At 44.3% G+C, this 12,056-nt stretch overlaps 1 protein-coding gene across 1 annotated transcript in view; it reads left to right on the forward strand.

Moving 5' to 3' along the window:
- Positions 1–12,041, forward strand: part of GABRP (gamma-aminobutyric acid type A receptor pi subunit) — a 19,750-nt gene extending 7,709 nt beyond the window's left edge. The window contains exons 5-10 of the mRNA XM_011370990.2: positions 201–484; positions 4,376–4,458; positions 7,377–7,514; positions 8,031–8,183; positions 8,693–8,880; positions 10,951–12,041. Coding sequence (XP_011369292.1) covers positions 201–484; positions 4,376–4,458; positions 7,377–7,514; positions 8,031–8,183; positions 8,693–8,880; positions 10,951–11,253 — 1,149 coding nt within the window. The 3' untranslated portion in view covers positions 11,254–12,041. The remainder of the gene's footprint in view (positions 1–200; positions 485–4,375; positions 4,459–7,376; positions 7,515–8,030; positions 8,184–8,692; positions 8,881–10,950) is intronic.
- Positions 12,042–12,056: the final 15 nt, after the last annotated feature.

The raw sequence follows: 12,056 nt of genomic DNA on the forward strand, positions 1-12,056 counted from the left end.
TGGGGGGACGTTAGAGGATGCTTTCCCAGGCCTCTGAGCTGAGTCTCAAAGAGTAAAGGAAGTTAGCAAGGGAAGATGTCATGGAGACAGTGAGAACACACAGGGAGGTCCATTCAAGGACCTTTCCTCCCGTGGGGCTCCCCGTTGAGCTGGGGTGGCTCCAGAATGCATCTCTACCTGTCCGAGTAGTTTTTGTACAGAGACTCAGAGTGCAGTGCCCTAAGGCCTCTGCTACCTGCAGCCATGGGCTTCCCCTTTGGCCCCTTGTCCAAATCCCAGAGGCCAAAAATTCCTCCCACCCAACTGTTCATCGAGTTGCTGATTGGCTGGAACAGGAAAGGCGCTCCCTAGCACTGCATGAGGCAGCCCACAGGGGAGACTCAACGCGGCCTGTGCAAGGGGTGTGCGGGGACTGTGCGAACCGAATGCTCCTTAGGGAGAAGGCCAGGAACCAAACGTTCATGGGGCTCACCTTTAATCCCAAGTAAGAGGCTAAGTTATAAAACAAAGACTGGGCTGACCGATACACTGAGTTTCCGGATTATTCATCTGGCACTCTTCAGCTGCCCTGAATTTTGCAAAGACCAGCCAAACCCCAGCTCCTCTTTCAAGAAGCCTAACTGGACTTCTCCCTTGAACCCAACTCCAATCAACATTCATGTCCTCCTTCCCCATTTCCCATAGCATGTGTGCATGCATGTGCGTATACATACATGCGTGCCTTTCTGTATGATGGCACATAACACCATCTGTCATGTTCAAGGACTATAAAAATGGATGATGGTTAATAGCCCGGTGCTAGAGTCAGACAGATTTGGGGGCCAGTCCCTGCTCTGTGACCTTAGGCGAGATACTCGACTCTCTGAGCCTCAGTTTCCTCAACAGCAAAAGGAGAATAATATTTCTACCTCATAAAGCTGTTCCAGAAATTCAAAGAGATGATGCACGCAAAGCACTGAGCCCAGGGACCGGCTTGCGGTAAATGGCGGCTCTTGTTTTGGTCTCCCTCAGAGGAGTGTGAGTTTCCTGTAGGTGGCACCATGCCATAATCATTTCCACTTTCCCCAAGTACCCAGCACAGTGCTTAATAAATAAAAGTGCTTAATAAAAATGTGTGACATGAAGGAAAAGGAAGATAAAGATCTGCTAATTGAAATCTCCACTGTCAGGGCTTAACTGATGTTTAATCAAATGTCTCTGGGTTTGGTCCTTGAGAGCCACAGTGCCTAGTGCCCTCCGATAGCTTCCGCTTCCTCTGCAAGCTGACTCTCCTCCAGGAGGCAGGGACCCGAGCCCCATCCCAGCTCTGTCACGAAGAGCTGTGTGAGCCTTAAGTGAGCCCCTAAGTCTGTTGTCAAATGGTGAGAATAGTGACAGTCGTCTTCGTTCTAGCTCCTCACCGTTTGTCATGAAGATTAAACTTAAAAACTGGATGCAAACGCATCTCACACGAGCCAATGAGTGATTCCGTTCAGTGATATTGGTGTTTGCCTCTCAGTGACCAACATTCAAACCTCTTCCATCTGGACTCCAGCTTTAATGGAGTCTCACAGGGGTTGCTCAGCGCAGAAAACCTCAGGAATGCTTTGAATGCAGGCTCCAAGCCACACATTCACTGTAAGAGTCAAGGCGAAAGTCCTCCTGGAGTGGCCCTTACCAGGGAACACATACTTTCTATAAGCATCCTCATAACACTCTTTTTGAATCTATTTTTCCTTTCTTAGAATCACGACCACTATTGCATGTAACATGGATCTATCTAAATACCCCATGGACACACAGACGTGCCAGTTGCAGCTGGAAAGCTGTGAGTATATATCCTGCGGGCCCCTGAGCTGATTTTCCTGAGTGACTTAGATCTGTGTATTCATGAAGAGTGTCCTACACCTAGTGGCCTTTCTTTTCTCGATGTTGACTATAACAGATTCGGCCCTTCTAAATGTATGTCTAGAAAAATTTAGAGACCGTTCAAAGACAAACCTTCCAAAATTTCATCTTTCAGGGAAGACCATTGTGCACTAGCACCAAGTATTTCCACCTTGGACGAGGCGGCCAAGGAAATGGGGGTCTTTTAGGACTAAGAGTTGGACTCAGGATCCGCTAAGGCTTGGAAGCTGGAAAGAACACAGCAGAGAACAGAAATGGCAACTATACAAAGCAATCATTGCCATTCACCGAACAATTGTTTCCAACTTCTACAAGGGATTGTTAGATACATATATAAAGCTTAACACAGTGTTGCCAGTAAGTGTGCATCTAAACTGCAATCTGGGATTCGCTTATGAAGAATGAGCATTTCCTCTAAGCTGATATCTGTCAAATGGCGCTGCTGAGTAATAGCCATTGTTCCTTAGTAAGTGATTCTGAAATGCCCACCAAACTTGGGGAAGTGGTACCTGTGATAGGTGTCCTAGGAAAACAGTGCCACCGAAAGGAGTCATTAAGGAATCAAGGCACAGCTCATACAAGGAGGAAAAACTAGATCCAAGCGCTGGAGACCAGTGGGCACCTCTTACATGAGGACAGATGTGGCCAGCCATTTAAGAAGCGTGACCCTTACAAGGCAGCGGTCATTTCTCGGAGGCAGGCGTTTAATTAAAGACTCAGGCAGATTAATTACCTTATTGATTAAACACATGCAAAATCTTCTTGAAGCAATACAGCTGTTTGGGGGCAGAATGAAACTTGAGGTTAGCAAGACGAGGACTCATTTTGAGCCCCACGTGGCAAAAGTGATTGCCCTCCACGTGTGGCTGTTCTCATCTAAGTTCCAGGGATGAGATTCTCCTGCAAACTTCAGCACTCTGCTTGCACAAATACCATCCCCAACGAGCAGAGGAAGCATTCACTGGATGTTGATTAGCACTTATTTGGGTATGGAAACCTCACCAAGAGTTTTTTTCCTGAATGCCATCCCTAAAAAAGAATTGATGCCATCCCACAAAGCAAACTGTCCAAATAGGGGCTTGTATGACTCACTTAGATACTTTTATATCTTTGGCATCCTCGGTCTATTTGGACAGCAAACTTCAGTACATTTTGGGGTGCTTCTAAGGGAAAGCCCACAGGTCGTTTTTGCCCAGATGTCTTCTCAGAAGAGCTCATGACTTCTTCTCCACCCTCTGAAGGGAGATAACTGCTGCTAAGCAGTGGATACCTTCAAATAAGATGTCCTAAAACCTTGGTCCCAACACTGACACCTGTGCCCAGTCTCCTGGGAAAATGAAAGCAAAGACCAGCCAAACCCCAGCTCCTCTTTCAAGAAGCCTAACTAGACTTCTCCCTTGAACCCAACTCCAATCAACATTCATGTCCTCCTTCCCCATTTCCCATAGCATGTGTGCATGCATGTGCGTGTACATACATGCGTGCCTTTCTGTATGATGGCACATAACACCATCTGTCATGTTCAAGGACTATAAAAATGGATGATGGTTAATAGCCCGGTGCTAGAGTCAGACAGATTTGGGGGCCAGTCCCTGCTCTGTGACCTTAGGCGAGATACTCGACTCTCTGAGCCTCAGTTTCCTCAACAGCAAAAGGAGAATAATATTTCTACCTCATAAAGCTGTTCCAGAAATTCAAAGAGATGATGCATGCAAAGCACTGAGCCCAGGGACCGGCTTGCGGTAAATGGCGGCTCTTGTTTTGGTCTCCCTCAGAGGAGTGTGAGTTTCCTGTAGGTGGCACCATGCCATAATCATTTCCACTTTCCCCAAGTACCCAGCACAGTGCTTAATAAATAAAAGTGCTTAATAAAAATGTGTGACATGAAGGAAAAGGAAGATAAAGATCTGCTAATTGAAATCTCCACTGTCAGGGCTTAACTGATGTTTAATCAAATGTCTCTGGGTTTGGTCCTTGAGAGCCACAGTGCCTAGTGCCCTCCGATAGCTTCCGCTTCCTCTGCAAGCTGACTCTCCTCCAGGAGGCAGGGACCCGAGCCCCATCCCAGCTCTGTCACGAAGAGCTGTGTGAGCCTTAAGTGAGCCCCTAAGTCTGTTGTCAAATGGTGAGAATAGTGACAGTCGTCTTCGTTCTAGCTCCTCACCGTTTGTCATGAAGATTAAACTTAAAAACTGGATGCAAACGCATCTCACACGAGCCAATGAGTGATTCCGTTCAGTGATATTGGTGTTTGCCTCTCAGTGACCAACATTCAAACCTCTTCCATCTGGACTCCAGCTTTAATGGAGTCTCACAGGGGTTGCTCAGCGCAGAAAACCTCAGGAATGCTTTGAATGCAGGCTCCAAGCCACACATTCACTGTAAGAGTCAAGGCGAAAGTCCTCCTGGAGTGGCCCTTACCAGGGAACACATACTTTCTATAAGCATCCTCATAACACTCTTTTTGAATCTATTTTTCCTTTCTTAGAATCACGACCACTATTGCATGTAACATGGATCTATCTAAATACCCCATGGACACACAGACGTGCCAGTTGCAGCTGGAAAGCTGTGAGTATATATCCTGCGGGCCCCTGAGCTGATTTTCCTGAGTGACTTAGATCTGTGTATTCATGAAGAGTGTCCTACACCTAGTGGCCTTTCTTTTCTCGATGTTGACTATAACAGATTCGGCCCTTCTAAATGTATGTCTAGAAAAATTTAGAGACCGTTCAAAGACAAACCTTCCAAAATTTCATCTTTCAGGGAAGACCATTGTGCACTAGCACCAAGTATTTCCACCTTGGACGAGGCGGCCAAGGAAATGGGGGTCTTTTAGGACTAAGAGTTGGACTCAGGATCCGCTAAGGCTTGGAAGCTGGAAAGAACACAGCAGAGAACAGAAATGGCAACTATACAAAGCAATCATTGCCATTCACCGAACAATTGTTTCCAACTTCTACAAGGGATTGTTAGATACATATATAAAGCTTAACACAGTGTTGCCAGTAAGTGTGCATCTAAACTGCAATCTGGGATTCGCTTATGAAGAATGAGCATTTCCTCTAAGCTGATATCTGTCAAATGGCGCTGCTGAGTAATAGCCATTGTTCCTTAGTAAGTGATTCTGAAATGCCCACCAAACTTGGGGAAGTGGTACCTGTGATAGGTGTCCTAGGAAAACAGTGCCACCGAAAGGAGTCATTAAGGAATCAAGGCACAGCTCATACAAGGAGGAAAAACTAGATCCAAGCGCTGGAGACCAGTGGGCACCTCTTACATGAGGACAGATGTGGCCAGCCATTTAAGAAGCGTGACCCTTACAAGGCAGCGGTCATTTCTCGGAGGCAGGCGTTTAATTAAAGACTCAGGCAGATTAATTACCTTATTGATTAAACACATGCAAAATCTTCTTGAAGCAATACAGCTGTTTGGGGGCAGAATGAAACTTGAGGTTAGCAAGACGAGGACTCATTTTGAGCCCCACGTGGCAAAAGCGATTGCCCTCCACGTGTGGCTGTTCTCATCTAAGTTCCAGGGATGAGATTCTCCTGCAAACTTCAGCACTCTGCTTGCACAAATACCATCCCCAACGAGCAGAGGAAGCATTCACTGGATGTTGATTAGCACTTATTTGGGTATGGAAACCTCACCAAGAGTTTTTTTTCTTGAATGCCATCCCTGAAAAAGAATTGATGCCATCCCACAAAGCAAACTGTCCAAATAGGGGCTTGTATGACTCACTTAGATACTTTTATATCTTTGGCATCCTCGGTCTATTTGGACAGCAAACTTCAGTACATTTTGGGGTGCTTCTAAGGGAAAGCCCACAGGTCGTTTTTGCCCAGATGTCTTCTCAGAAGAGCTCATGACTTCTTCTCCACCCTCTGAAGGGAGATAACTGCTGCTAAGCAGTGGATACCTTCAAATAAGATGTCCTAAAACCTTGGTCCCAACACTGACACCTGTGCCCAGTCTCCTGGGAAAATGAAAGCAGTACAGATCCATGCTTAAGATCACAAGAACCGGCTCCACTGGGCTTTTCCCGTCACCAGCTGTGTGACTTCGGCTGAGTAGGACTAACTTCCCTCGGCCTGTTTCTCATCAGTAAAGTAGGAAAAGTAATAATATCTGACTCAAAGAGTTTTTTTTTTTTTTTAGCATCCTTATTGAGGCAAATTTACATACCATAACATTCACCCATGTGAAGTGTACAGTTCAAAGATTTTTTAGTAAGTTTTCTGAGTTGTACAACCGCGGCCACAAAGTTAAAACATTTGCATCTCGTTTAAGAGACCCCCCATGCCCGTTTACCATCACCCCCTTTGCCCCCACCAGCCCCCAGGCAACCGCTAATCTGCTTTCCATCTCTGTGGATTTGCCTTTTCTGGATATTTCGTATAAATGGGATCAATGCAACATGTGGTCTTTTGCATCTGGCTTCTTTCACTTAGCGTAATGTTTCTGAGGCCCATGTACCTCAGAAACATTGGAGCATGTACCGGTACTTCACTGCTTTTGATTGCTTTGCTCCTGGTTATTCCGTACGCAAGAACACAAGTACAAGCACCTCCGGCTCGCTTTCGCCTCTTAGCTATGATGAGCGATGCCGCTGTGAACCTTCGTGTACAAGTCTTTTGCAGATGTGATTTGATTTCTCTTGGGCAGATGGAATGCTGGGTCAAATAGTAAAATTTATACATACATATATATATGTACATACATATACACATATATACACATATATATGCACATATATATATACACACATACATACACATACACACTATATATTACATATATATATTTCAACTGTAGGATCTATCCCAATTTCAGAAAATATTTTTAAAAAGTAAAAAAAATGTAGAAAAAAAAAAAGAAATGTGTACCCTGCAAGGGTGTGAGAACATTAGAGACATAATATGTAAAAGACTTAACAGAAATGTTTAATAAAAGGCAGCAATTATGATTATCAACTATATTAGTAAAACTGCGTTGAGATTTTATCAAACACCTATGTTCATCGACATCAATAAAGTGGCTGGAGGCAGGGTTTTTGGTTTTGTCTTTGCATTTATGACAATATGGAAATATGGACAGGCTGACCGTAAGGTCTCCGAGGACACTGTCAGACTGTCCCGAAAGGCAGGATCGAGCTGAAACCCTTGTGTATTCACACATATGCGTTCGATATATATTCGAATAATGAGAGAGGCCACTTCCATTGGCTGATCATCTACCGGGTCTACACAATGCTTTGCATCGAACCAGTTCTCAATCGAAGGCAAATGGCCCCAGCAGGTCATCCTGTTCTGAGCGGGCACCGCAGTGACACCTGACAAAGCACGCCGGGTTCTGCATGGGATCACCCCGGGACTCAACGCCGTCGAAACAGCGCTCCCGCGGTCTCTCTCCATCGCGCGGCACGTTCCAGACCAGTTCCGTCTGCCACCTTCTCGCACTGAGCAGGGCTCTGTCTTCCTTGCCAGGGGGCTACGACGGAAACGACGTGGAGTTCAGCTGGCTGAGAGGCAACGACTCTGTGCGTGGGCTGGAAAACCTGCGGCTTGCTCAGTACACCATACAGCGGTACTTCACCTTGGTCACCAGATCGCAGCAGGAAACAGGTAACTCATGGGACGAGCTAGATAACAGCTAAAGAACCGAGCTGCATTCTAAGTCAGAAATATCATCATCTGTTCTTCGCTTTATCCCTTTGGGCCCAGGAACCCGTTTGCAGTGTGGCGGGGCCGTAGGGTTTGGGCTTGGCGCATTTACCTGCTCCACACCCATACTGTAGCGGGCCCCAAGGGGCTCACAGTCTAGTGAGCTAGATGTCAAGGAAACCAGAAGTTATAATGCTGCAGGAATATGATGATTAAGAAAGGCACACACACACACACCAAAAAGAGGCACAAAAAGAGGATCATGGGTGAGGGGGGTGGTGTCAGCACCCCTGTAAATCCCACTCTTACACAATAGCATTTTCTTTCGGTGAAACTATAGTGACAGGTCACGATTAACCAGGTTTTGGTGAGTAACAGATGTCTTAACGTGAATATAGCTAAATGAAACATCTCACAGGGAAACCACTCTTTTGCGTGAGCAGACGGGACCTTCTGTCTCTTGTTTACCCTTATCAGGAAATTATACACGACTGATCTTGCAGTTTGAGCTTCGGAGGAATGTCCTGTATTTCATTTTGGAAACCTACGTTCCTTCCACCTTCCTGGTGGTGTTGTCCTGGGTTTCGTTTTGGATCTCTCTCGATTCAGTTCCTGCAAGAACCTGCATCGGTAAGTAGCGACAACAGGAGATTTCTAAGAACTGGGTTGTCAGGTCCTTTTTCTTTCTTTCCTTCTACCATTGTTTTTACTGATATTCCCAGGGCAGTTCCAGGAGTTGGTTTCTTGAGAGGTTCTTTTATGCGGAGAGAGACAGACAGACAGAGAGACAGACAGACAGAGACTATGCTAACAGTAGAGCATTTTTATGCCCATGTTACAGTGACAGATAAGGAAGAATTGTGACTGGATGGTCTATTGTCAGTTATTTTGCCTGCCAAACAGCCCCTTCCAATAAAAAGCCAGAAGGCAAAACATTTAGAAAACTGTATGACTCATATCTGTAAAAAATGGATAAATCAACCCTGTTCCAGGAGGCCGCAGAGTTTTCAAAACGAGCTATGTTCCATTTCTGAGTCCTGTCCCCACCTTGCCAAGCCTCGAACGGAGACAGTCTGCCAGGTAATGGTGGAAGGTTCACCGGCCACTGATATGGGAACATCGCCCACCTGTTTTCCCAGGAGTGACCACCGTGTTGTCTATGACTACGCTGATGATTGGGTCCCGCACTTCTCTTCCCAACACCAACTGCTTCATAAAGGCCATCGACGTGTACCTGGGAATCTGCTTCAGCTTCGTGTTTGGGGCCCTGCTGGAATACGCGGTTGCCCACTACAGCTCCTTACAGCAGATGGCAGCCAAAGACAGGGTAAGACTTCTGAGGGCCCTGCGTGTGATCCATCACCCGGGCCATGTGCTGGTCTGTAGAGATGACTTGGACCTGGTTCCTGCCCCCCAGTGGTTCGCTTTGCTCCAATGATTCTCATCTTTGTTCAGGTGGCAACACCTGGAAGTCATGACGTCTTTTGAAAAAGACTGTTCCTTTTGCCAAATATGAGGAGATATTAATACATTGAATTTTCCAGTGGAAAATAACTATTTTATCTGTTATGCAACACAAATCACAGCCACGAGAACAAGCATCCATGAAAAACCCAATATCAAACCAAACATGATTAGCCGCTCACGAGTTTCAAATTAATCCATATTTACTATTTAATTATTTTGTGCATTCTTGTTTTCTTAAATTATACAAATAATGGTTTACTGAAAAATGTACAGAAAAATTAAGTTGTGGTAAATTTCATCATTAGCATATTTTTCTGCTGATGGAGAGACTGCCATTATATGTTGAGCAGTGAAACACTATGGCCCAGCTCTCAGAATATAATAATGGTTATTATCTCCTGAGCAGTTACATATGCCAGACACAGTGACAAGCCCTTTGCAAATATTATATCATTTAAAATGCTCATAAAAAAACCCTGTAAGGCTATCTCCATGTTTATAGCTGTGGAACGGGAGGTACAGGAAGGGTAAGTGACCTACCACAGGGGACACAGGTAGCAAGAGATAGACCTGGGATTTGAACCTAAATCAGCTTGGCTCCAAAGCCTGACACTTATCTATTATTCCCATTTGCGGTGGGCAATGGACCATATTAATAACTCTCGCCCTCTATGAGGCTGTGGAACTCTGGGATACTTTGGAAGACCAATTTGACAGACACCGGTGTAAGAAAGCTCATCCTAACAAGCAAAAAGATGATAGGGAACCAATGGAGAAGAGGTACACGCCTTCAGCAAGGTGCCAGGACTACACAGGTTCTAATAGTGAGGAAATGAAGACTCAGAATAGCATAAGGACCCAGTTGCGTTTTCTGTTGTGTTTGACCACTGTGAACAATGCTTCACACAGTCACATCCCCCAAGTACCAAAGGTAAATGATCCTGTGTACCAACCAAAGAAGAATATGGATTTCACTTATTTTATTCCCTGTAGGCTTCCTTAAGGGGACAATGGTTAATTACTATATATATATCTGGATTTGGTAAACTGGCAAAAAGGGAATTGGAGAATTACTGAAATCCTTCACCGAAGGTACCAGAAAGCCCATATTTTGCCATGTGTATAATAACAGCTTCACTACAGAGTACTTGCTGTGTGCCAGACAACTTGTCAACAGCTCATTTAGTCTACCTGACAACCCATCCGATGGGTACCATTATCACCTTGATTTCACTGGTTAGGAATCTGCTTCTCAGAGAGACGCAGTAACTCATTCAAGACTCCACATCTAGTAGGTGGCCTGGCCAAGGATCCAAACTCTGCTCTCTGACTTCACTACACTCCCTGCACCTGATGTCGCCCCAGCCATGTTGGAGAATGGCAACTCCCTGGAATGTCAGGGAGCATCTCTATTTCTGTGTGGGTGGCAAAGACCTTAAGATGCTACTGATTCCTATTGTCTCTCATCATTGATTACTCCCTCTTCCCTGGAACAGAATGGAATTCATGAAACATCTACTAAAAGCTTTACATAATTTATGCCATTTAATCTTCCCATCGGTCTCATGGGATGGGTTTAATATTATCACCATTTTGCAGGCAAGGAAATCAAGTTTTAAAGGGATCGAGGTGACTAAAATTTCACAATACTGAGAAAAAGAATGAGATTTGTGCTTAGCACACAGCTCTGCATATTTAGAGTGGACAATGGTTATGCTTCCCATTATACAGGCTAATGAACCAGGGGTCAGTACCCACAAGCAGGATAACAGGACTGCCAAGTCTGGTTTACCAGCTAATTTCCGATGCACTCAGTGCCACTCTCTATTAAACCAATTATTCAATACTTAGGGCTCAAAGTATATAAATACCCTCCTATTTATTTTGCTGAGTCAAGTCTTTCAAGCTAACCACATTGTTTATGAACTAGGGGATGCCAAAAGAAGTGGAAGAAGTCAATATCACTAACATCATCAACAGCTCCATCTCTAGCTTTAAACGGAAGATCAGCTTTGCCACCATTGAAATTTCTGGTGATAACGTTGACTACAGCAACCTGAGTATGAAAACCAGCGACAAGTTCAAGTTCGTCTTCCGAGATAAGATGGACAGGATTGTGGATTATTTCACAATTCAAAACCCCAGTAATGTTGATAGATATTCCAAACTGCTATTTCCTTTGATTTTTATGCTAGCCAATGTATTTTACTGGGCGTACTACATGTATTTTTAAGAGTATGTTGAAACGCTTGCATGCCACAGGTCTTCCACAGAACAAGGTAAAGATGTAAATGGTATTCTAAGCCAAGTGTGCACCCTAACCCAATGGTGCTACAAGAGACTAAAGTAACAATTTAGCATTTTTCCTCAAAGAATGGACCCCCCAACCATTATTTAAGCTGTGTAGAAGTCCTAGTATTACAGAGTCTTGCAATAGAAACATCAATCGATTCCTTTTTTTTTATTATTTTTACAAAAGACATCCCCAAGGAGCCTGATCACAAACCTATTCAGGATTGGCTGACTGCTCATTGGGTCCCTGGTCAGCATTTACCTCATCTAAAAACTGAGAAAGAGGCCATTACATGTATTGAGTGACCCTCACGTATCAGGGGCTGTTTCTAAATTAATCACAGATGCTATTTATTAAATCTCTGCAGGGCTTATAAAATGCATTGTTGCTTGTTTAGGGAGTAACATTTTCAAATTTTTGTTTTTGATTAAAATGAAATGTGGGCCTATGTCAATTCACCGAAAGTCAGTGTACTAACTCAATACCAAGATGAGTTTTTAATACAGTAGTTAATACCTTAACAAAATTGTTCCCCAAATTCCAGTAAATCCTACCATTGAAAAGTCAAATGTAAGTGAAGAGCAATTGAATAGATCAATAATCTGTTTGGACTCCCCAAACCATTAGGGCTCTGGGGCTTTAATTCCCCACTTGACATGTCTTATCCTTTAACTATTATACTCATACTGGTCCTAAACAATGCCCATATCAGGGCATGAAATGGAAGATTTTTTTTTTTTTTT

Source organism: Pteropus vampyrus, unplaced genomic scaffold (genome assembly GCF_000151845.1).
Source record: "Pteropus vampyrus isolate Shadow unplaced genomic scaffold, Pvam_2.0 Scaffold179, whole genome shotgun sequence".
Lineage (NCBI taxonomy): Eukaryota > Metazoa > Chordata > Mammalia > Chiroptera > Pteropodidae > Pteropus > Pteropus vampyrus.